Source organism: Cavia porcellus, unplaced genomic scaffold (assembly GCF_034190915.1).
Source record: "Cavia porcellus strain 051 isolate PalLab524CR breed Dunkin Hartley unplaced genomic scaffold, mCavPor4.1 scaffold_49, whole genome shotgun sequence".
NCBI lineage: Eukaryota > Metazoa > Chordata > Mammalia > Rodentia > Caviidae > Cavia > Cavia porcellus.
Window position 1 is genome coordinate 3,004,080 of NW_026947532.1, and position 24,112 is coordinate 3,028,191.

The window sequence follows — 24,112 nt, forward strand, 5'->3', positions numbered from 1 at the left end:
TGAGCCCAAGCCTGGGGTTCCCTGGCTCCACCTGGGAATGGGGGTGGCAGCCCTGGGTGGATGGTGAGCTGTGCCCCTCTCTGTCTCCCTCTCCATGCAGAGATCTACCATACCACCTTCGACTGGCCACAAGAGTCCGAAGTCCAGAACCGGCTGGTTCAGCCAGAGGGCATCTCAGAGATGGAGACAGCTCAGAAACTGCTGGAATATCACAGGAGCATCATCCGCGTCCTTCCCGCCTACTCCAAAGTCCTGAAAGCCATCAGTGCTGACCAGCCCTGCGTGGATGTCTTCTACCAGGGTAAACACAAACACGCAGCCCGTCCTGGCCACTGTCTGAAGGCGAAGTTCACTGTGCCCGCCCACCCTCCTGTCCAGGGCCACCCAGGGTGACAGTAGCCAGGATGTGCCTGCCACAAAGGGGGAGGGAGGTCGAAGCATAGTTTTCCTTCCCAGAGGCCTGGGAGACTGTGCTGACTGACGGTCTGGATCCCAGAGGACCTCACAGTGACAGGGCAGGGGTGGTGAGGCCACAGGAGCACGAAGTTTGGGCCTGACCTTGAAGGAGATGGAACAGACCAAAGATTTAAAATGAAACACCACTACCCAACCGCCAGATAAAACCACAGCAGTAATGACAACACCCAGCAAGATGCAGCTCAGGAGGTGCGAATCTGCTCAGAGCAGGGATGAGCAGCCCTGCACCCTGCACCTCACGGGGCCTCAGTGATGACCCATGTGACTGTGTGGCCTGTGTGTGTGTGTGGGACACCTCACCGGGGTGGGGGCGGGGTAGGCTGCACCCGGAGGCTGTGGAAGTTGTCAGAGTCTTGGCACCTCTATTCACGAGCTGGGCAGGACTTGGCACCTCCCTCAGCCCCTTGGAGCCCTGGAATCAGGACAAAGCCTGTGCCTTCCTCCCAGCTGCAAGGCGGGGTCGACAAGCGTCTCTAGAGCAAAGGTCCCTGCTGGGAGCCCCCGTGGGTGTGCTGAAGGCTTGGGGGTAATCATTCTTCAATGACCTGTCTGTGTTCAGCAAGGGGCGCTCAGAATAAGCCTGCCCCAAAGCAGTCTGAAGCACTGTTTTTAAGTCTTATGGACAAAATCTAGCGATGTCCCCCATCATACCATGTAGGCAAAGCATTTAGTTTGCTCTGGCCAGTGAGATCCCACCACGCCCAAAGGCTTGCAAAGCCCTTTTCTCTGTGTTCTCTTGGATCCCTTTAAGCAAAGTTGATTTCCATGGGGCAGTGGTGTGAAGCCCCGTGCGCTTCCCCGCTGACCCCTGCAATGCCATCTCCCACCATGGGCTTGCCATGTGCCCTGTGGCCACAATCTGACATCACCCAGGGTGCGGGCATCTGGGAGATGACGCTGCCCCAGAACTGCCAGCCCCAGGGCCGGCTGGCGATTTTCCAGTGCTTTAGCGAACTCCGAGCTCTTAAGATAAACATCCGCCACGTTTATCTTGTGCCATGATTCCAAATTTATACATTAATTACCTCCAAATTACTTAATTATTTTAAAAGTTCATATGATCACACATAAAGAATTCATGCCTGGAATTGTAAATAAAAATGCCAGCATCTGAATATTAATTATTATTAATTAATAATGCAGAGAGATAAATTGAAAATTGGGATGCAAAATTCTCTCTGTGTCGTGTCTTTATTTTTAATCTCTCTGCAGTGCATCCAGCAACCACATATCTCTAAAAAAGAATCATTAGATGTGGAGACGTCTAGGGGATCATTACTTCTAATTAACTTAGTTATTTACTGTAAATTAAGCATCATTTGTAAGCAGGCTGCCTCGCCTGGAGTGTTTGTGCTTTTTAGAGGCCTGAGCATCAAGGGCCTGGCTGGGTATCTTGCTCGGAGCCTCTCAATGGGGGAAATGGTACCCCACAGGCCCCAAATTCCTATAGTGCTGAGGTTGAGAGATCCCCAAACAAGACCCCCGTGATCAGGCCCTGGGGACCACATTCCTATGCCCAGGGTAGAATCCCAGGGCGCACATTTGCAGTGGCAGATTGGCTGGGGCCTGGGCAGCCTGGGGCTTCAGCAGGAAGGAGCCTGGGGGAGGAACCCCTTTTGAAGGCCAGCCCCCCGCCATGCAGGCACCCATTAGCAGTCCCCTCAGCCTGTCCTCACCACCCCCCACTTCTCTGCCCGAGCAGGGTGGCCCGGTTAATGTTCAGGAGCTTTGCCCTACGACTTCTTGGTGTCGGGAGCCTCCCACAGTGTGGGTCACCTCGTCCCCAGAGACCGTCACCTCTCTACCACTTTGTTCATCGGATGCCAGGGCGTGCCCCGCAGCCCAGGGCCGCGTGGCTGCATCTGCTCGTTCCTGTCACCTCTCTTGGAGTTATCTTTGGAGACTCACAGCCAACTTGGTGTCAGCGGAGTGTGGCTGCACAAATTATCCTCGAAGATTCCCCAGTCCTTTAGAAGTCCCCACACGCTTGGCCCCGAGCGGCCCGAGGCGCTTATCAAAGCCTGCGTCTGACACGAAGCCAGCCTGCTCCTCCCTGAGGAGACCAGGCTGGCAGGGACTCAGGTCTGAGCCTCAGCCCTGCTGTGCAGAACTCCAGGTGGCTCAGAGGCCAGCTCCCGGCGTCTCCCCGCCCCCTGGTCACCTTGGTGCCCAGGCCTGACGCATAACTTGTGCCCCCACAGCTGCTTCTCCTGGGCCACCAGATGCATTACTGTAAGGACAGACTGACCAGGGCCCCAAACAGCCAGGCCAGAGGAGCTGCCTGCCTGCTCTCCTTCTTTAGGACCTGCTTATTGTCCTCCTGTCCTCTCTCTCCCCAGCTCTGACCCACGTGCAGACCAGCCATCGATCCAACGCCCCGTTCACCCCGAGGGTGGTGCTCTTCGGGCCCATGGGCAGCGGCAAGCGCCTGCAGGCGGCCCTGCTGGCCCAGAAATACGGCCTTGTCCACGGTGAGTGCCGGATGTACCAGCATCCCCTGCATCCTGCTCCCTTGCTCACCCATCCTGCAGGCCGCAGGCCAGAGGAGGGCGGGGAGGAGGGCGCCAGCGGGGGTTGCTCTGAGCTGTGCCAGCTGGGCTGCCTTTGCAGAGAGGAGGTTTTTTCTCCTGAAGAAAGCAGCCGTGAAGACATCCACCAATGAAATCACGTCCCCAGCCGAAGAGCCCAAACCCTCACAGTCGTCATTTTTATGTCCTCCCAGCATCGCCGCCCTGTGCCTCCCCCGACCCCTGTGGTCCCTTCCTGGGGCCTCCGCTCCTGCACACAGGGCAGCTACTGCGGGTTTATTGCTCAGGTCTCACATGGCTCCCCCGGCCCAGGTCAGTGTGTTTACAGCAAACAATTTCTGAACCAGGGGAAGGCTTCTCACTCTGCACAGTCTCAATAAATATTTTACCAGGAGGCGAGAAAATATTGAAATCAGCTCTCCAGGTCTTGGCTGAGGTATCCCAGGCGGTCTTGGAGGCCGTCCTGTGTGCAGGGATCAAGAGCTGGAGCTCAGGAAGAGATGGGGCGGGTGCAGGGCTGGCTGGCAACAAAGGCATTCAGCACCTCTGTAAGCCCTGCTCACAGAGGAAACAGGAGCCCTGCACCCCAAAATGTATAAAATGCATATAAATACAACCTCCAATCACACCACGGCCATGCTAATACACATAGAAGGCACACACACACGAATCCCGTGGATACATATATCACCCCAAAAGGTTGATGTTTTGGAAAAAAATGCTCTTTAATTAGGGCCCCTAAAAATGATTAGATCTCCTCCAACTTAAAATGCCAAAGCCACAGAGTCTCTCCAGGAATCAGTGACAAAAATCACGCCCACAAAAAAGACAGAAACCAGGCATGGTGGGGCACGCTCGCCATCCCGACGCTTACGAGGCTGAGGCAAGAAGGTTGCCGTGAGTTCGAGGCCAGCCTGGGTTCCATAATAAGTTCAAGCCCAGCCTGGAATGCACAGCAAGACCCTGTCTCAAAAACTAAATAAATAAATACTGAGAAATTATTTGGCAAATTTCATTAGTAATGTCTATACATATTTTTAAAAATACATGTTTTTTAAAATCTATGTTTAAATGTTATTCAAATTTTCTCTCAATTCACATTTTAAGAATGTCTGATCAGACAAACAGTGGTCAGGGAGGGCTTCTGGCTAGAAACGTCCAGCCATCCACCTGTGGCCTTGCCGCGTGCTTAGCTAAGTGTCTGCCCGTACATTCTGTGGGGGACATGGAGAGGTACAGTGAAACCACAGTGGCACACGCCTGTAATCCAAGTGCTGAGGGAGGCTGAGGCAGGAGGATCTCAAATTCACAGGAGACCCTGTCTCAAAAAATCGAAAGAATTGGGGATCTTGCTTAGTAGTAGAGCACCCGGGAGTTCAAAATCCAATACCTCCCCAATAAAATTTTAATAAGAGGTATAGGGAGGGAGGGCGGACGTGAGAATACCACACTAGTGTCTTCATGTGGGGTTAGGTGCACAAGGGTCTCTCCCACCACCTGCGTCCGTAGGTGCTGTCCGTCAGGAAGGCAGTTTTTAAACAGAAACTGCTTGCAGCTTGCCAGTCATTGTCCTGCCTAGATTGTCCCAAAAATGAAAACAGAAAAGCTCATGTCAGTTTTTGCTTTGTGGTTAAAGAGCCACTGTGGGGCTCTTTTAGATAACAGAGCCTTAAGAGACAATCATAAGCTCAGGAGTGCTCTCGGTGGCTGAATGCCAGGCAGGATGAGATTTCAGCAAGCCAGCCACTGGCACCTCGGGTCCGAGTGGGCACCCGGGGCCGTGCTCCTGCTTGGTCCTGAGCCCCACATTTAGGACCCTTTAAACCTGGGTAACGCACCTGCAAATGAGAACTCGGATCCCCAAGGTTTATCAGAAGACATGTTTTAGCTGTTGGATATCTAAAGCACACAACTCTACAAACAAAAAGTCGCTGTTAAGTTGCAGAGTATACAAATACTTTGACCTGAACCTGCCGTGCGCACCGTGGAGGGTGCACAGGGAAAACTAGAAGCAACCTCAAACTCTCAAGAAAGAAACCCGGAAAGCCACTCACCTGTGTTACTGTCGCTACCTGGGGGAGAGGAACAAGAGCAAGCTGGTCACTCAGCTGTGTTCAGGGCAGGGTCTTCTTGCTTTAAAGGAACCTTTGCCCAGCGTGGTGGCGCACACCTGTCATCCCAGCACTCGGGAGGCTGAGGCAGGAGAATCATAGCAAGTGTGAGACCAGCCTGGGCTACAAAGTGAGCCCAAGGCCAGCCTGAACTGCACAGGGAGACCTCGCCCATCTCATTACAATTCTAACTGATTTAGTTTATTATTATTATTATTCTCTTTTTTTGAGACAGGGTCTCACTATGAAATTCAGGCTGGCCTTGGGCTCACTTTGTAGCTAAGCTCAGGCTGGTTTTGAACTTGCAAAGATCCTCCAGCCTCAGCCTGCACCACCACGCCCGGCTTGAGTTAGTTTTATAATAAGAACAGACATCTAGTTATAAGCGGCCGTGAGGGATTTCACCAGGATAGCATAACGTTTCTCCTCAAGTGCCCCCTGTACACAACGCACTTCATTAGCTACGCAGGAAGAACCAAATGTAGAAAAATTACAGAGGAACTCAAGGCGGTAGTCGGAGGGGCAGGCAGGGCCGGGGGGACCCCAGGGCCGCAAGGCCAGCCGCAGCACATCCCGGCCCAGCTCTGTCCGAGGCCACACTCCTCACCAATTCCTGCAGCAAAAACCCAGCTGCCTCCTGAGCTTCCTGTCCACAAATATAATTAACTGTTATTTTTATTATTATTATTATTATTTTGGGTTTTTGAGATAGAGTCTCACTATACATTCTGGGCTGGTCTTGCCCTCATTACAGAGGCTGACCTCTAATTCACGGCAGTCCTCCTGCATCAGCCTCCCTGGTGCTGGGGTTAAGCGTGCGCCACCACGCTCTGCTCGATTTGGCTATTTCCTGCTGCTTTCTGCCCCTCTATTTGTTCAGCGCCTACACATTACAGTTCACTTCTCTTTCTTCTTGGCGAAACGGCCATTTACTGCTAGAGAGTGTTCCTCCGCCTTCTGATCACGTCGCTTTCCTCGAGGCCTGCTTCGGTATCACACGGCCCTCCCACCTTCCTGAGATCAGCGTCCGTGTGTGTACTTCCTCATGACTTCCTTTTACACTGTCCATCTCCTCATACTGTAAACTCCTGTCTTGTAGAGAGCATAAGGTGAGGGTTTTCTGTTTTTAAAAATCTAGTTTGACGTCCTTCGCGGGTACACATATTTAAAGGAAGTCCTCAGTGTAGCTTGCAAGGCTGTCAGCTGGTGGTGTTGGTTTGTTTGTGCTGTTTGCTCTTTAATTCTCTATGTTCTGCCATCTTTTGGGGTCATCAATTAGTTTTTATGTATTTATTTTTATTTTGGGGAGTTTTTGAGAAAGGGTTTTGCTGTATGTAGCTTAGTCTGGGCTCAAACTCACAGTGATCTTCCTGCCTCGCCAACTAGATTTTAGTAATTCGTTTTATTTCCTGTGTTGCCATATTTAGTGCATCTCTTTGCTTGAGTTTGTTAGTGATTGCTTAAGAGATTAAATATGTACCCTTTGCTTCTCTGAGTGCTTCTTGAATTAACATTATAGCTCTTCACGTGTAAGAAACATCAGCATAGTTCAGGGCACGGGAGCACACACCTGCACTCCTAGCACTTGGGAGGCTGAGGCAGGAGGATTGCTGTGAGTCTGAGGTCAGCCTGGCTACATAGTGAGTTTAAGGCCATGCTGATCTACATGGCAAAAAGAAGAAGGAGGAGGAGGAGGGGGAGGAGGGGGAGGAGGGGGAGGAGGAGGAGGAGGAGGAGGAGGAACCTGCCCCTCTCCTTTGTGCTACTGTGGCCGTATATGTTACCAACTCTACAATATGCTATGATTATTTTTGTTTTGAAGCTTTTAAAACATAAGAGAGCAGGGAGAGTGGGGCTGGGGATTTAGCTCAGCGGCATAAGCGCCTGCCTTGCAAGCAGGCAGTCGTGAGTTCGATCCCTGGTACCGATAAAAACGAAAAAGACCAAAAAAAAACCATAAGAGAGCAAAGACTTCCATGTGTATTCACACAGCATACTTCATTCCTTGGCTTCATTCCCAGGACCCACGTGGAGTCATTTTCCTCTCAGCCTAAAGAACTTCTCTTCACCTTTTAGTGCAAGGATCCAGTGACAAAGTCCCTCACCTTTCCTCCACCCACAAGAGCTATGCTTTCTCCTTCACTTGTGCAGGGTGTTTGCTGCAGATAGAAATCTGTGCGCTCTCTCTCTCTCTCTCTCTCTCTCTCTCTCTCTCTCTCTCTCTCTCTGTCTCTCTCTGCACTTAGAGGTGTTGTTCTGTTGCTCTGGCTTGCACTCCTCCTGCTAGGCCAGAGAGTACTTTCTATCATTCTTGTCCTGGACTGAGGCATCTCTCTCCCCTCTAACTGCTTAGCGTTTTCTCTTCGTCCGTTAGCAGTCTGCGTGTCCCGAGCAGGCGTGGCTGCCTGGGTGTCTTGGGCTATGTGCGCCCTCCCACTTTGACTCTCTCCTGCCACTGTCTTCTTGGATACTTTTATGTCCCCTCCTCTCTGGGGCACACTTTTTGTGTCCTTTTCTCTGGGATATTTTTATATCCCGTCGCTGGGACTCCCGTGATGTTGGCTTCAATGCTTATTCCCTCGCGGGCATTTGCTCCTGGTTTTTTCTCAGCCTTTTCATTTCCTTTTTGTTTAATTTTGGAGTCTTCTTTGCTTGTTTACTACCTTTAGATTTGGAGATTATAGCCCATGCCTTAATTTGTTTTCATTTTAGATACTGTGCTTTCTAGTTCCAGAATTTCTCTCTTGTTCTGTATTCAGTTTCCCTGCAGTTGTTCCCCATCTGCTCATTCATTTTGACTATCTTTTCATTTAAGGTTTTAAACACATGTACAACCACTGTTTTAAGGGCTCGTGTGCTACTTCCGGCGTGAATGTCACCTCTTGGTGCGACTCTGTGGCCTTTTTTCTCTTTCTGGAGAGGGCTACATTGTCTGACCTCTATGTCCAATAGTTTCCACACCCAGGCTGACCCTGTGGTGCTCATGGTGAGAGATGGGATTGTGTGGTTCTGTTTTAAGACTGGGCAGTGTAGGTAAATAGAGCACCTGCCCAAGGCCGTCCTCAGCATCAATTAAAAAAGAAAAGAGCTGAGTTCCATCAGCAATTCATTCACGGGAGGGGCAGCTTGGCTCTGATGAGGCTGCTGAGGATCACCGGGCAGTGCTGACTCCAGAGCCCGGCACCCCGCACCAGCTCCGCCTGCCCACCCAGGGGCTCTCACCGTGGCCGTCAGCTCTCACCGTGGCCGTCAGCAGCAGCCCCTCCCAACACCGCGCCTGCAGCATTTCATGGCTGCTGGTCTCCAGCAGGCCTTGCCGGCCTCTCCCTGTACTTGGCGCCACCCGGTGCTGGCCAAGCTCAGCGGGATCTCGCACAGCTTTCTTTGCTGAGTCCTCCGGTCCCCAGCTGCTCCACGAACACCAGCTTCTCAGAGCTGCGGACCTGACCCCGTTTCCTGGTGGGGTGAGAGCATTGCTCTGGGGGAGCCTCATTCTGTGCAGTGGCTGGAGGAGTGGGGCTCCAGGTCACTGGGCTCCCTCCGGGCCGGTGTCCAGGCTGAGAAGAAGACATGCGTCCAGGGCTCTGTTCTGTGCCCCAGCTTTATGAGAGAAGGTAAATGTGACACTTGCCAGTCCATCATGGGCAGACCTGGAGGCCAAGCTTGGGTTCTGTCTCACGGACCTGGGCAGCAGCTCAGCCACTGCCTGGCAGTGACCTGGAACAGCATGAGCCTCCGTTTCCTACCCAAGAAACAGCAGGTTGTCAAGAGGACAGATTGGAAAAAGCAAACAATACTGTATGGAAAGGTCTTCGTCTCTCTCGGCCTTTTTTTTTTTTTTTTGTGTGTGTGTGTTTCCCATATTTCCCTGGGCTGGTGGAGCTGCAGGCTGCTCAGGACAAAATCACAGGTATGGTTCACACAGGGAATTCAGCATCTCACGGTTGAGAATTACGTCTTTGGGGATGGTCCTTGACTTAAGCATTCATGTTAACCAGCTAGATTTGGAATTGTTTTTGGCTTCTGTAGTATGGGCAAAAAACTTCTTAATGCTGAAGACTAAAATAACAAAACCATGATTGTGTGATTAACAACTCAGGAAACAACAACTTGTCTTGTGGCTTTTGCTATAAGGGATTGTGTTTGCCACTTTCTTGTCTCATTGGGACAAAATACTCCACACCCTACAAGTTAAAGGCAGAGAAAGTCACAGCTGATGGCTTTAGAGGCTCAGTCCACGCTCTGCTAGCTCTAAGGCAGAAAGAGCAAGGCCGAAGGGCCTGGCGGAAGAAGCTGCTCAGCGGCCAGGGAGCAGGGAAAGAGGGGAGGGCTGGGTAGAAAACCGCACCCTTCTAGGGAGCACCCTGGGGACCACCTTCCACCAGGCCCTGCCTTCTCACACCACGTTCAGCCATGAAGTCCCCCGAGGTCAGCATCCCCGTGACCCCATGACCCAGTCACCTCTGGACATGAGACTTGTAGGGGACATAGGCAGATGGGAGCACCTGCCTATTCATTCAGTTCACTCAGCTCCTGTTGACCGTCCACTCCAAGTGCTGGCCTCTGTCCAGGGCCAGAGCCACCATGGGGCCAAATGAAAAGTCCACTGCTGCTGTAGGCACACATCCAAAGGGGACAGTGGCAGTGGGCCAGGCAACTCCAGCTGCTGCCTTTTAATTAGGAGTGAGTCCACTCGGTGTGCGAAATGGTCCTCTTCTGTGAGGGTCTGTTTGCTTGTTTGAAAGAGTCTGGCTGTGTAGTTCAGGCTGACCTCCAGCTCATAGCGATCCTCCCGACTCGGCCTCCTGAGTGCTGGGATAACGGCCATGCACCACCACGCCCAGCCTGGTCCACTTCTGCAGACCTACTGACCCTGTACTCCACTGCCCCCTGGGAGAACTATGGAGCCACTGTGGCCCCAGCCTGCTCACGTGACGCTGCCAGGGCTAAGCAGCCCTCAGCAGTGACCCAGTGAGCCTTGAATTCTGCTCAGTGATTCCAGGTGCCGCTGAGGCCCGGCGGGAGGGTCCCCACGGGGACATCTCCCCAGTGTCTTCCTGCTCCGGGCATTCTAGTGTGTTCTCTGCTGGATGCAGTCCTTCTGGTCCCAGGTCTTCCTCCTCTTTCCCACCGCCCAGCTCCTCTCTGACTGACTTTCCCTCGGACTCGGTCCTTTGTGTGGAAGACCCTTTTCTGCTCTGTCTGGCACCCTCCTGCCCCCGGCCGTCAGCTCTGTGCTGGAGTTTCTCTCCTCCTTCCTTCCATTTAACATCTCCGCTGTCTTTCTGTTCCTCTCTCCTTCAGTCTGCTTCGGGCAACTGCTGAAAGAGACGGTGCAAGGCCAGTCGAGGCTGGGAGAGCTCATCCAGTCCTTCTTTGAAAAGGAGATGCCAGGTAGGCCTCGGCCCACCCACAGGGGGCTCTGAGCATCCGGGCTCGAGTCCGGGCAATAGCTGAGAAACTGGGCTTGCTCGTCACTGAGCGTCGCTGGGTGTCTGGGCTGAGCTGGCGAGGGAGTCTGTGGATGTGTTGGTGGTCACTGAGTGTCCGGGGGGGTCCTCGCTTCCCAATAAGGTTTGCTGTGCTCACTGGTGATGCTCGGCCTCCGGAGGGTCAAACAAGAGTGCCTCTTCTGCCACTCGGGGTATAACGGTCAGCGGCCAGGTCTGGAGGGGGAGAGGCACTGGCCACGGGATCCTGGCCTGGCGCTGGTCCTTAGGGGTTTGACAGGAGATCAGGATTGGGTAATGCTCCTGGATACCCTCAGTCGTCCCTGTCAGAAAGGGCATCCAGGCCACAGAGACGACATTGAGCTGCCGGGCCTTGTGAGCCTCGCCCTGGGATGGCACATCCTCTGCTCAGCCATATCTTCCTCTCCCACGGGAACGGGGTATCAGCACCACTAGGCAATCTTGCTGGCCCAGTATGCCATCTGCTGTGAAGCTGCGATTGCTGTAGAGGAAACAGTGTCCCCAGGAAGCCACCGTCCTCCTGGGCAGCGCGTGCTGGCTGGGACATCTGCCTGGCCGGCTGCTGGCTGCCGCCGCTGTCTTCAACTGGTCTGTGCATGATGAGTCGCGCTTGCTCCTAAACATCAGCTGGGAGGGCTCCTTGGGGGACACAGCTGGCAGGGCTTCCCTGAGTACCCTGTGAGATGTCCTGGTCCCCAGGGGGACGCTCCAATGAGGCGAGTCGGACCCATGGGACACAGTGATCCGGTCAGTCTGTGAGTGGACCACGCCCAGGAGCTCCCAGCAGCCGGGAACCACTGCCTGCTTGGGCGCTGTCGCCGCCAGCCACATGGCCCCCATGTGGAGCCACCATGCCCGTCTCGATGCCCCTGGCTGACTGACGAGATGGAGGCAGGAGTCCCTGCCTTGCAGGGTCACCGTGACACCAGCCGCCAAGGGAAGCAGGAAGAGCAGCAGCTGCAGCAGAACTCCCGCTGCACCCCAATTTCTCTCCAGCAATGCCAGGCTCTGGACTGGGGTGATGTAGTGGTGTCAGCTACAGGCACCCACAGAAGGCTTGCCATATAAACTTAGAGTGACCCCGAAGCCACAGAGGTTATGGTGTTCGGCCTTGCTGTGTGTGACACTCTTCATAACTGGATGCAGGCTTAGCTCTCCACAAACGCAGCGCCCAGACGAGCGAGGCCCAGGCCAGGAGGCAGTGTCAGCAGCAGCAGGTCTTGGGGAAGTGTGTGCGGTCTCCTCCACCTCTCCCTGCAACTTTCTGGCATCAGGAATTGAACTCATGACCTCGTGCTTGCCAGGCAGGCACTGTGCCACTGAGCTACATCCCTATCCCTGCGACTTTCTGTTCATCTGAAAAATTTCCCCAGAATACAAAAATCCACGAAGGAACCGTTTAAGTGGTCCCCAAATGTGCGCTCTCTCAGTACAGCCACGGCCCTTGCTCTGTCACATAGGTGGGTTTGCAAGCAGGGCGAGCATGCCCGCTCCCCAGAGTTACGATTAAATATTGGAGGTCAACTCAGCACCAGCATGGGGCTCAGTGCAGATGGCCCGCCTGGGACGTGGAGAGGAAGAGAAGCATTGTGGGTTCTCCTAAGTGTTTGGAGCCATTGGTTCCCCTGGAGGAGCTTGTCCTGCTGGCTCCCCGAATGTGGATTTGGCCATTGTCATCAGGGGAGCTCGGGACCTTGTCGCTGAGAGTGGCTGAGGCTCATTTTCGGGAGCTCTGGTCCTTACATTGAGTATCGCTTCCTGGCTCTGGAGGGGAAGATGTGAGCTGTTCAGTTTTCAGGAAAAGCTATCATGCTGGCTTCCTGATATGAACTTGGCTGATCTCATCACTGGAAGAGCTCAGGACCTCATTGTCATTGAGGATGGCTGTGGTACTATTCAGGGGAGCCCTGGTCATTTTGAGTGTTGCTTTCTGGCTTCAGTGCAGAACCCTCAACTTTCCGGCACAGACTTTCTAGCTTCCACCACTGACCTTTGGGCCTTCCCAGCACAGCTCCATGAAACCAACTTGCATAAGTCATTGACATGGGATCTAGGTCTCCAACTGGACTTGTGGGAAGCATTATTAAGAGCTCCGGGTCTTCAGCTGGACTCATGCAGGACATTGCTGTGGCATCCAGGCCCTTGGCTGGATTTTCTACGTCTTTAGTGCTGTGGACTGATTTCCTGCACTTTCTTGTGTTTAACTCTGGGTAACTCTGGGTGACCACCACAAAATACTATTATAAACTCTGTGTCCTCTATGTAATTGTCCTCTTTGCAACCCCTAACTACAACACCTAGTAAACCGAGAGACAGGATGCCCTTTCACAAAGGTGATGCCCAGCACTGTCCCACGTCCCCTCCTGTGTCTGCCTCTGCCATCTCTGGCTGACTTGGGGCGTTCGTGGGCTTTGCTGCTGTCATGCCCTTAGCAGCCTGGTCCTCGGGTCAGAAGTCCTACAATCAAGGTGCCGTGAGGGCTATGCTCCTTCCTGGGCTCCAGGAGAGACTGCGCCCTGCCTTTCCCAGAGCCTTGACTCCCCTGCGTTCCTCAGTTCCCTTAATTTTTCTTCATACCTGGATCCTACGTGTCTGTGCGCTCCGAGAGACATTGCAATTTTATAGTTTTAGTCCTTGTTTGGAAAGAGAACGGTGATCCATCACGGCTGTCGGTTCCCGGACGTCCTGGAGTGTCACGGTCAGCACTGCGGTCGTATCGGGACGTTGACTCCTGGCTCTTCATGGGGTCAGGAACACTTGGCTTCCTGGCCTCTCTTCCGTTTTCCCTTTGCCTTCTAGGGCACTGGGAAGATGCCTTCACAGCTGTCCGGTGCGAGCCCGTTTTTGAAGTAAGCCACCATCTCCAGGGAGTAAATGGGAACAGTTGTTAGTTATTTTTTCCTTTTAGGGACAGAAATGAAGCCCCCAAACCCGAGCGCACTAACCTTGTACAGCCTTGGCCTCCCCAGCACCCAGAGCAAACCCACGGTGTGTGTGCTCACCATGGTGGTCTGGCGGCAGAGGAGTTTCGATTTTTCTTTTCTGGTGATTACAAAGGAGACGACGAGCTCGTTTACCACTCTAAAGTTAGAGACCCGGAGAGCTTTGATCTTCAATGTTTCATGCTATTTCTTTTTTTTTTTTTTTTTTCCCCGCTGCTTTGTGTTTATTTAGACTGTGTAGCTCAATACTTTTGCTCTTCCTACAAAATTAAAGACACAACAACAACCGATATCATATCTTCCTAACAGAAGCAATAAATTTTGTCACCTCGCTAATCCAATCGCGCAGGGCTGACAAAGAATGCATTTGCATTCATAACCACTAACAGGGTCTCATTAGTGGGCTGCTGGGAAGCAAAGCACTTCGCTCACAGAGGAGCACGGTGATGCCACCCAGGCTGCAGGGACTGCTTCACCCCCAGCGGAAGCAGGCAGAGCGTCTAAGCGATGCCACACAGCGTTCTCCTTGGAAGGGAAAGTCAGACTGCCACAAATGGAGTCACTACCCCCTGCCCCCAGGGGTACCGATGTTGGGGCTTGGGGTGGTGATTAGGACTCTGGAGGAGCAGGTGTATGATTAGCTGGGATCTCAGATCAAGGTTGGGCCCCCCTGAGGCCAGGCCTGGCCACATCCTGAGAGTGAGGGTGGGGAGTCCAGCCGGGAAGAGCTGTTGTTGGATGGAGGCGGCAGTGGCAGCCCCGCCCTGGGGCAGAGGGTCCCTCATGGGATATTCAGGACAGGCTGGTGCATCCCCTAATGCAACCCACACTTCCGGAAGAGGAGACTGGCACTGCTCTATGCCCTTTTGGGGTCACTGAGGAACCTCAGATTTGCGTCTTAAGAATCCCAGGTGCATTTCGAGTCCACCTCCACAGTGCCAGCAGCTTTTCTGGAGGTTGCATGTGACACTGCATCCTACCAGCTGGCCACGCATGGGGACCCTGCTGTCACCTGGCCACCCTGGCATGGCAGGCTTCTCCACTCACCTGGGAGTGTGTGCTCTGGAGAGAAGACAGGCAGCCCTGTGGCAGTTGTGCACCACTGCCACCCTTGACATACTCACTGCCACCTTCGCCACTTGGCCTGGTAGATCTGGAAGTCGTCCCCCACCACGGAGCTGCTAATTCTGCCCCCACAGGGCCTCCAGATGTCGTGTCCCAGCCTCGACCTCTATAGCCTCTCGGTGATGTCCCTTTTCGGTGCCCACAGGTGCTGCCAACACCTCCGCCTGTGGAGTCAGCAGCAGAATTAATATCCAGGCTGTTTCCCCGTCTTTTCACGTTTTCTGGGTGAAGGACTCCAGGGCCCCATCTCAGCTCATCTTCAATCCCTTGATCCCAGAGTCTTGGCGCAGACAGAGGGGTGGGGAGCTGCTTATCCCATGCCCCAGACTTTGAAATATATGGGTCTGACCTCCTAAGCCCACTCCGACCCCAGCTGCGGCACGCAGTACAAATTTATTCCCCAGGGCTGTGCAAGCCGTTCTTTATGCAGAGGCCAGCGCTGCGGTGAGAGCCCGGGCTCGGCCTGCGCTCTGCTGGGCAGGGCCAAGCTTCAATCGTGCAGCTCCCTCGCCAGGAAGCTGTCATCCTTCCTCTCTGGAGAAGCCAGTTCTCCGCCTTTGTGCAATGCAGTTGCTGACCCAGATGGAGCCCCTGTCTGCCGTGTACCCCAGTGACGTGTAGGTATCGTTTCCTCTCCAGAATCAAGCCAAGCAGCACCCAGGTCTCGATTCCTTGCTCAAATCCAAGGGGGCTCACAGTGACCACCGTCAACCGATGCAGGCCCTGCCCTGCCCCAAGGCTCTGTGCCTACCGAAAGGCTTTCTGGGAAAGCAGATGTGTTGTCTGCCCATCAGGACATCTGGTTTCCCAGTTCTCTCTTAATCCCAAAGCAGCCTGGTGGGCTCCCTCTGCTTCCCAGTTCACCCATCCCAGGGAAGGCTAGGCTGCTGTAATTTTTAGTCTGCCTCGGGGGAATTTCAGCCAGAACCTGGGGTCCGGCAGCTGCTGATGGTGGAGATCACCTATTTCCAGATTGGGGTCTACTTAGCGACCTGCTATCCTCTCATTGGTTTGGGGGCATCGATATCTTCCCTGGCTCCAGGAATTGTTCTTCTCTCATGTCGCCTGGGTCTGCTGGAGATCGGCCGCCCAGGGGTGAGGAAAAGCAGCCAGAGGCCAATCATGTCTGCGTTGGTCTTTGCCCTAAGTGTGTGAGAGGTTTGTCTTGGTCCACCCGCGGCCTGCTCAGAACCTGTTGGAAGCGTCCCATCAGGGCCCCTCCAGCCAGGACATGTCCCCTGCAGTCGGATTCTTGAGTTCAGCCCTAGCTTCTCCCTCTTCTGTCCCCCTGAGGAGCTGCAGCTTGGCAGCACCAGCTCAAGCTCAGGTCCCCTCGCTCACCCACCCCCACAATAGTAGAAGGTCACACCCATCGAGCCAAGTCTCCTTAGCTCACCCCAGAAGTACGCCTACTTTCAGGTGAGAGCCCAGCTATTTACTTTAGGGTAATAATTGCTCCCTAAAAGCAGCAGAGGTAAAGTGGATCAGTATGGAGGTGCGCGCATGTCCCCGCCCTGGCAGCCCCTATTTCCTGAGTGTCCTCACTGTGAGGGTGCCTCACCTCCTTGGAGAACTGAGCAGAGGCAGGAGATCTGGGGAATCTAACTCACATGCTCTCTGGTATCGAGTCCTCACCCCCACTTACCCCCACCAGCCCCAAATTGCAGTGATTAGGAGAGGTTTCGAGAGCCCTCCTTGAGTCCGGTCCCAGGTGGCGGGGATCAGAGCCGGCTGCGGTGCGTGACTTTTTTAAGGGGGAATTAATATTCTCATCACTAAATGCACACTAAAGATCCGACAATAGGCCCGCTCTTCTCTTTTGTTAGAAACTTGCAAAGAGTTGCAGAGTTGAAAGACAAAGTAAACCTCCTGTCTGAGGAGGTAAGCGGATGCTGGTTCTCGTCTGGAGCATGCAGCCTCGGAGCTGGAGCGCGAGCTGTCTTCCCCGCAGAGGGGAGACCCTGGGGGCCGGCCGCTCCCAGCAAGCCCGCCAGTGTGAGCGTTTGTAGGAGCCGAAGACAGCGCATGCCTCGCTAAATAATTTAGCAGTTGATTAATGGACTCACAGGGGTATAATTAGTGGAGGGAGAGACAGTGGGCCCAGTAACCGGTACAGTGCTTGGGGGAACAGGGAGCCTTTATTTCTTACAGAAACTTTCTAGGGTGCTGGGCGTTTGAAGATAACTTGGGAAGAGCTCAGCGCCTCTTCCCTTTTGAAGTGGAAATAGGACAGTTTGAATCCGTCGAGTTTAATTTTTCACAAGCTTTAGGGGCCCCGCAGAGCAACTCCCTTTTTATTATTGGGGAAAAAAACACACTACATTTTTCTTTCATTTTCCTGCAGGCGCACACACACAGCAGCCCGGGCAGCCAGTCATAAACACATTAATTTACTTACTGGCCCTGGATTTTCCTCCCCTCGACCTCCTCAGGAGGTGCTGGCCTGTGTCCCCGTGTCCCCCAGCCGGAGGCCCAGCTGGAGGGTGGCCTGGAGGTTGAGCTGGGGGTGCCCCCTCCCCGCCTCACCTCCATAATGTATGCACTGCCACGGAGTCCTCACCTCGCCTGACAATGCTTTTGAAGTAGCTTCTTTTTTCAAGTCAAACTTTGGACTTTTCCACTGGGACCGCTACAAAGATTTTCTGATGGAAGATAGGTAGGGGCCTCCTCCAGCCCCGAGAAGGCCCAGGCCGCACCAGCCAGGCAAGGCAGCGGGTGTGAAAGTGTTGTTTGCATTCTGAGGGCCCCCCTCACCCCCGGCTGGTTAATGACAACAGATCTGTAAAGGGGTCCTCAAGCCTCCCCGCAGCAACAGGTTTGTGCCGCCCGTGGAGGGCAGTGCCTTTTCTTTCCTTTTTTGGGGGGGCTGCACATGGACGTTCCATATTATCAAAATGGTGTTTTGCCACAACCGAGGTGCCTGGTTGTAAAGCGTTTTTTTAAATGGCTAATTTCCAGAGGGCAGCCAGAGATGCTTGGCTCCTGCTGATCCTCATCCCCCTGGCAGAAGCCTCGGTTGTCCAGAGTGCTTGCTCTGTGCCAGGCATCCAGCTAAAATAAGCACTGCATACATCCAGGCCCACGCTTCCCTGAGAAGTCTCCCAAGAGCCCCCAAGTGCAAGGTGTCCTCCTGCTCTGATCGGGGCTTCTGGACACGATGCCCTCTCTGAGAGCAGCCTAGGTGGCCTCAGAGAAGAAGGAAACCTCCAGTGCACTCAGCCGTGAAATTGCCTAGGACAGGCGGGACCCCAGGAGGCCCAGCTCGGCTGCTCCAGCTGGATGTCCCCAGGCACGGCTGGGGCCATGCTCAAGCCCCTCAGATGCCCAAGGCAGGTGTTGTGGCTGGAAGCCCCTTTCCCTCTGAGGATGTCCCTGGCTGGCGGACAGTGACAGCTTCTCTTGGGAAAGGGCTGTGCAGGGCAGGCTGTCCCCACCGACCTCCAGAGTCCCTAGACCTACAGATTCAGGTCAGGGACATGAGGCTTGCAGGGCTTTGTCGTCTATGTGGCTGCACTGAGGCTTCCTGTGCAAGGGGCCTGGCACAGCCAGTTGGATGCAGAGAGAGGGAGGAGAGCTCCAGGACTCCAGCAGGGAGCTTTGCACCTGTCTGCACTGCTCCAAGTGAAAAGGAGGCCTCGAGGGGGCGATGAATGACCAGGAACAAAGGGCAGAGACAGGGCGGTTGGCAGGGTGGGGACAGAGGGACACTGGGAGGGTGGAGTGAGGGAAGAGCTGTCCCCAAACGTGGAGGAGGGACTCTCCCATCCCGCCCCACTGCTGGGCATCCTGGGAGACCTTCCTTCTCCTCCTCCCACCCCATTCCTGAGCTCTGCATGTTGATGGCCCCATTTCTGCTTGGGCTCTGACTATTCCACGTGGGTGAGACTGGGTGGGTGGCTCCTCAGTCCCCAGCACTGACACGGCTCCCAGGGGAGCCCACCTACAGTTTGAGATGTGTGAGTGGGCACTCAGCTGTTGGCCCTGGCCCTGGAGGTGCCAGGCTCCCCTCAGCACCGGGCCCAGCCTCTGCCCTCTGCTGCCTGCATTCTGTGTAGAGAAGACCCTGTTTGTCCGGCTCCCATTTGGACACTGCTGGGTCCCTTGAGTGGGACACTCAGGTCACCTAGATCTGGGCTGGTCATGTGTTTCAGACTCATGGGCATGTACATGTGTGCAGTGGAGCGTGTCTGTAAGATGTTCTACACTGCGCCTATGTGTCACTGTCAGACGTGTTGATTACTTACCATCACAATCACGGCAGCAGTAGAAATGGCACTGACAGTGAGGCCTTTGGATAAACAAAATCTTTCGTGTGTGGGTTTCTGCACTGCTCTTCCCTTGGATAATCTTTCGTGCGTGGGTTTCTGGGATCTCTTGCTCTCTTCCTGTGCTGACCCCTGGAGGGCCAAGTGAGCAAGATTTGACCCTTCTCTGGGCTAGCTGGGGCTCAGTTGGTGTGGCTGCAATCACTGAGGTCTGGGTCCTGCCTGTGGGTTCCAACTGGCTCCTCACCGCTCCCGAGTTCCTTCCCCCACATTTCGTAGGCTGGGGTGGGGTGCCCAGCCGACTCCTCATTCTGGCTTAGTGCCTGGGTGAAGTTTGTTCCAGCGGGGCTTCCTTGTGGCATGGCGGTTTCTTCCATGGTGGTCGGCTTCCCCTAGAACAGCACTGGAGGAGACCCAAAGGCAGCAGTGGTTGGGCTGGACAGGTGAGCAATCCCAGAATGCACTTCTGCTGGATTCTGCTCACTGAACCGGTCATGGGGTGAGTCCAGACTCAGGGAAGGCATGAGTGTGTGTGGCTCACACCCCAGGTAGACTTGACCGGAATGATCAGCTCGCCGGCAAGGCAGAGCACAGCCTTAGCATCCAAAGGAACTGGACCACCCAGGGACTTGTGCATCAGCGCGAGGATCTGTTCTTTTAATGGGAAACGCTCGTCGGGTGGTAAAAGGGCTCCCCAAGGGCAAGCTCTACATGAAGAGCAGAGAGGACAGAATCCAGCCTCTTGATCTCATCACTGCAGTGGCCTCCTCCTACTACAAGGTAGAGGGGACAGAGCACAGAGTTGCAGCCGGCATGGCTGGATCGAACCTGAGCTCTCCTCCCTGGTTGCTGTGTCGGGCGGGGCAAGTTACTTCCTCTTTCTGTGCGTCAGTTTTCCAGTCTGTAAAGTGGGTGCTGTAAGACAGCCTTCAAAGGATTGTGATGACGAGTGTGTCAACCAGGAGTTGTATTAGAATAGGCGCATGCTTAGAGCAGAGTAGGCTCTTTTAAGCAATTTCCAGTGTTGCCCTGAAGCCATGTAGATGTTAGAATGTAGACTTTCGGGTCCTAAAGAAGCCTTGGAAGATGCCCGTTTAATCTTGGGCTGGGAAACCTAAACCCATCGAGTGGGCCACTTGTTTGGGGCCAGCGACTTGTTTATCAAGAAGCCAGCTACAGCCAGCCAGCGTTGGCGTCTGCAGAACTGCAGGGTGAGCCCGGGGAGCAATCCTAGTTTCTCCCTGTCCTGTCCCTTGACAGGTTTTAAAACGTGGCATTAGAAAGGCTGGCTTCGGGGGTGCAGGAGCCTCAATCTGCCAGCAGGTGGCAGTGCATAATAAACAAACAGCACTGCTGCAGCCACACCTGGGCCAGGTCCTTCTGGGCTGCAGGATTTCTGGTTAGGACCCTGTGGAGGAGAGCTTGCAGGCCTCACCTGAGCCAGGACCATCCCGAGAGTGATGGTCTCTGAGAAATCTTTAATTTAGCTTTCACTGCATCCCCGTGATACTAAGCAGTACCCCCAAAGGGCCCGCCCAAAGTCTTGGGCAAGGCTTTGAGGATTCTGGGAAGATGTTTTGGGGTGGGAATGTGTGACCACCTTTCCTTCAAATATCAGGTACATGAAATGGAAATGAGGACAAAAACCAGAGCCATCTTCTCTGGAGTCCTGGGCCCGTTCTAAAGACCCAGACCAGATCACCTGGGTCCCTGGGGACCCCTCCCCTCAGTGTCAGCAGGAGCCCAAGGGCGATGCTAGGGGCTGGTTCCAGCAGCTTCCACAGGCCTGGCACCACCTTGGGCCTGATGAGGAGTCTGTGTGTGGCATCGTGGTGGGAGGGTGTAGTCCTAGGCGTGCTGTGTGTGGGCTCGAGTGCGTGTCGGGACTGGGAGGCTGTGCCTGGCACGTGAGGTGTGGTGTGTGTGTGTGTGTGTGTGTGTGTGTGTGTGTGTATGTGTGTGTAAGATGTGAGCAGACAGGTGTAGGGGGCGTAGCATAGGCGGCGGGCAGCTCTGTCCCCCTATACCTCCCGATTCACCCCAGGCTTCAAGGAAGGTTACAGTCAGTCACCTCCACATGTGATGTGATCTCTGCACTGTCCTCCCTTTCTTTTTTTTTTTTTTTTTTTTTTTTTGGTCTTTTTCATTTTTATCGGTACCAGGGATCGAACTCACGACTGCCTGCTTTCAAGGCAGGCGCTTATGCCGCTGAGCTAAATCCCCAGCCCCTGTCCTCCCTTTCTGAGTCACCCCCAGCAACCTTAGGGCCTCCCACCCTCAAGTCCATCCCAGCCTGGCCCCAGACCAGGGACTCTAAAGAATGAGCAGGATGCCTCGGTCCCCAGGGCCTGCGCAGCAGTGTGGACAGCAGGTGGCAGCCGGGCGCAAATCCTCCAGCAACCCAGGTGGTCTGCACAGCCCTGGCTCCCACCCTCCGCTCCACTGTCCTACCTGGGCAGACTAGCCGCCTGCCCGGGAGGGATCAGCCGGTCTGTCCACCTGGGCGGCCTCGTCTGGCTGGTGCTTTGTCCTGACGGAGGCTGAAGTATGGCTGTGCAGGAAGGAGCCTGGTGTGAGGCCTGGGCCTTGGAGGCAGGAAGGTCCGTAGGGGCCTGGGTGCATTGGGGCTGGGAGCCTGGGGCCACACATGTTGTGACCCTGGCTCCACTGGTCCCATACAGAGCGCTCAGAGCTTGGCAGGGAACCAGCACACTGAGATTTTAATAATCTCAAGGTCATTTGAAGACTGTCATCTTTCATGGGAGACCTTGAGCAGGAAAAAAAAAAGACAAAATCATTGTGTTGTGACCTCGTGAAGGCATGGGACACTCACATCTTGCACTTGGCTGGGTTCAGGGCTGATGTGGCATTCCAGAGAGGTAACCCTTGGCAGCCGCTGGTCTGAAGGGGAAAATATTAACTGTCAGGTCCAGAATTCAAGCCCGAGGCATCTGACTTAATGGTGAAAGGCTTTAGCAGGGCGCTGCAAAGCGGCTCCGGGAGCAGGATAAAGGGTAAATAGACACATTATCAAGGGGACGTCAACCCTGCAGCAGGACGGGCAGCAGGAAGGTCAGCAGGAAGCTCTGTACAGAGAAACTGCCTTCGTGCTGAGCTTCTTGCTGGGTGATCAGGGCAGAGGGAATGGGTGAAAACGGGTCCTGTGGTTGCCCAGCTGCCCTTGAAACCATAACCCAACTGCACCCCTGCCCCCAATCCCAGCTGCCAGAATGGATTCTCTGGGCTTCCCTGGGCTCCTTTTTCACTACCCCCGCAGGGAAGGGTCTGGTTTCCATCCCTCAGGACCCAGTTCCGTGCTTGGTGAGGAAAGCTCCGTAGTTCTCTGGCCCCTGAGTCTTGGAGGAGCCAGTGAGCCTTCTGGGTTTTGGAAATGGCACCATTAGTCCATCATCCACCCACCCATTCTTACATCCATCCTCCCATCCATCCATCCATCCATCCTTCCATCCATCCATCCTTCCGTCCTCCCATCCATCCATCCACCCACTCATCCTTCCATCCTCCCATCCTTCCATCCACCCATCCTTCCATCCTCCCATCCATCCATCCTTCCATCCATCCATCCTCCCATCCATCCATCCACCCATCCTTCTATCCATCCACCCACTCATCCTTCCATCCTTCCATCCTCCCATCCATCCATCCTTCCATCCTCCTATCCATCCATTCACCCACCCATCCTTCCATCCTCCCATCCATCCATCCACCCACCCATCCGTCCATCCTTCCATCCATCCATCCTTCCATCCTCCCATCCACCCACCCATCCATCCATCCATCCATCCATCCATCCATCCATCCATCCGTTCATTCAATGTTAATGGTACTGAAGTTTAGCAACAAGCCTAATGTTGTAAAAATCTCCACCATCACAGGTGGGGGCAGGAAGACAGGCATTAAATAAATACCACGGCCACAGTGACTGACAGGAGGTGACAAGTCCTTCCAAGAAGCGCCGAGAGTCTGCACCCCTGCTCCCTGAAGACAGCGGCTTGCTTGGGTTTGGGTCAGAGTGGAACCAGCCAGGGTTGTCACTTGCTTTCCCGTCTGCCCTCCTCTGAAGCCGCCAGCCCTGCTGCGCCCTTACACCTTCCAGCGAGGGTGGAGTCGTGTCCTGTGCCCTCCCTGCCATGGACCCTGCACTTCATAAGCAGAGGGATCAGAGCGGATGCGTGGGCCCCAGTGGCGGCCTCCCCCTGGATCTATTTAAGGAAGGCCTGTTACACTTCCTGTGTTACCTGTGTCCCCGTTCTGTCGCTGACCCTTCCTGGAACTTTTTAAAGCCTACTTGGGTCTCCTCAGCACGGGGTCCATCCTTGCTTCAAGCCGTGCTCCACCTCATGAAGTCTACCTCAGTTCCAGGAGTGGCCCTTTGACATTTTTGCCCACCTGTGCCCTGGTCCTGTAGGTGCACATTCTTAGAAATGAGGTCACAGGCTCAAAAGTCTCAGCTGGAAGGTCCACCATGACCTCCTCGAGGCTCAGCCGAGCCAGCATCAGCACTGTGTGGTTTCTTGCTCCCTGGCATGCGCAACCCTCTGGCTCTATGCTTTGTTTATCTGAATGCCGTCTGTCCTTCCCACAAGGATGCGCGCTCGGGGCAGTGTCCCGGGCCCCTAGTGTCAAATACTGGCCGGGCATGGCCCCATCTGGCACTGCCCACTAGGGAGGTGATTCCTTAGTGTTCTCTAGGGCAGACCTAGACTGCAAAATCCTCTGGTAGCTTCTGACCCTACTGCATCTGTGACGGCTTTGTTTGTCTTGACAGAAAACATGGGTTTCTGGATCAGAGAACACTCGACAGCCCAGCGTCTCACAGGGCCAGGTGGAAAAAGCCAAATGGACCCCAAGCATGAGGGGTGTGTGGCTCAGGAGAGGAGCCCCGGCTTTGGGAGTCTTGGGGCTCAGCCCTCAGGGAGAGGGCTGGTGTGGCTGGCCCCCACCTCGGCCTCTGCCCTGGAGTGTAGACAGTTACCCTTCGGGTGCGGGGGGCCACTCTGGGTTTACTACCCTGGAAGGGATGAGCTGTCACCCAAAGGTCTAGGCGAGCTTTCTAAGTCCCTCGGTGGTCTGTCTTGTCCACTAAGGCCCCAACTTGCCAGGAGGCAGGATCTGTCTGCCGGGTGCAGTAGAGCTGAGGTGAGCTTACTGGGGCACAGCCCCAGGGCCAGG

General features: G+C 54.4%; 1 protein-coding gene across 1 annotated transcript in view; it reads left to right on the forward strand.

Annotated features, from left to right (window-relative positions):
• Ak8 (adenylate kinase 8) overlaps nucleotides 1–24,112 on the forward strand; it is a 111,749-nt gene that overhangs the window by 35,824 nt on the left and 51,813 nt on the right. Inside the window, exons 8-10 of the mRNA XM_013153254.3 lie at nucleotides 101–301; nucleotides 2,817–2,948; nucleotides 10,421–10,510. Of these exons, the coding sequence (XP_013008708.2) occupies nucleotides 101–301; nucleotides 2,817–2,948; nucleotides 10,421–10,510 (423 nt within the window). The remainder of the gene's footprint in view (nucleotides 1–100; nucleotides 302–2,816; nucleotides 2,949–10,420; nucleotides 10,511–24,112) is intronic.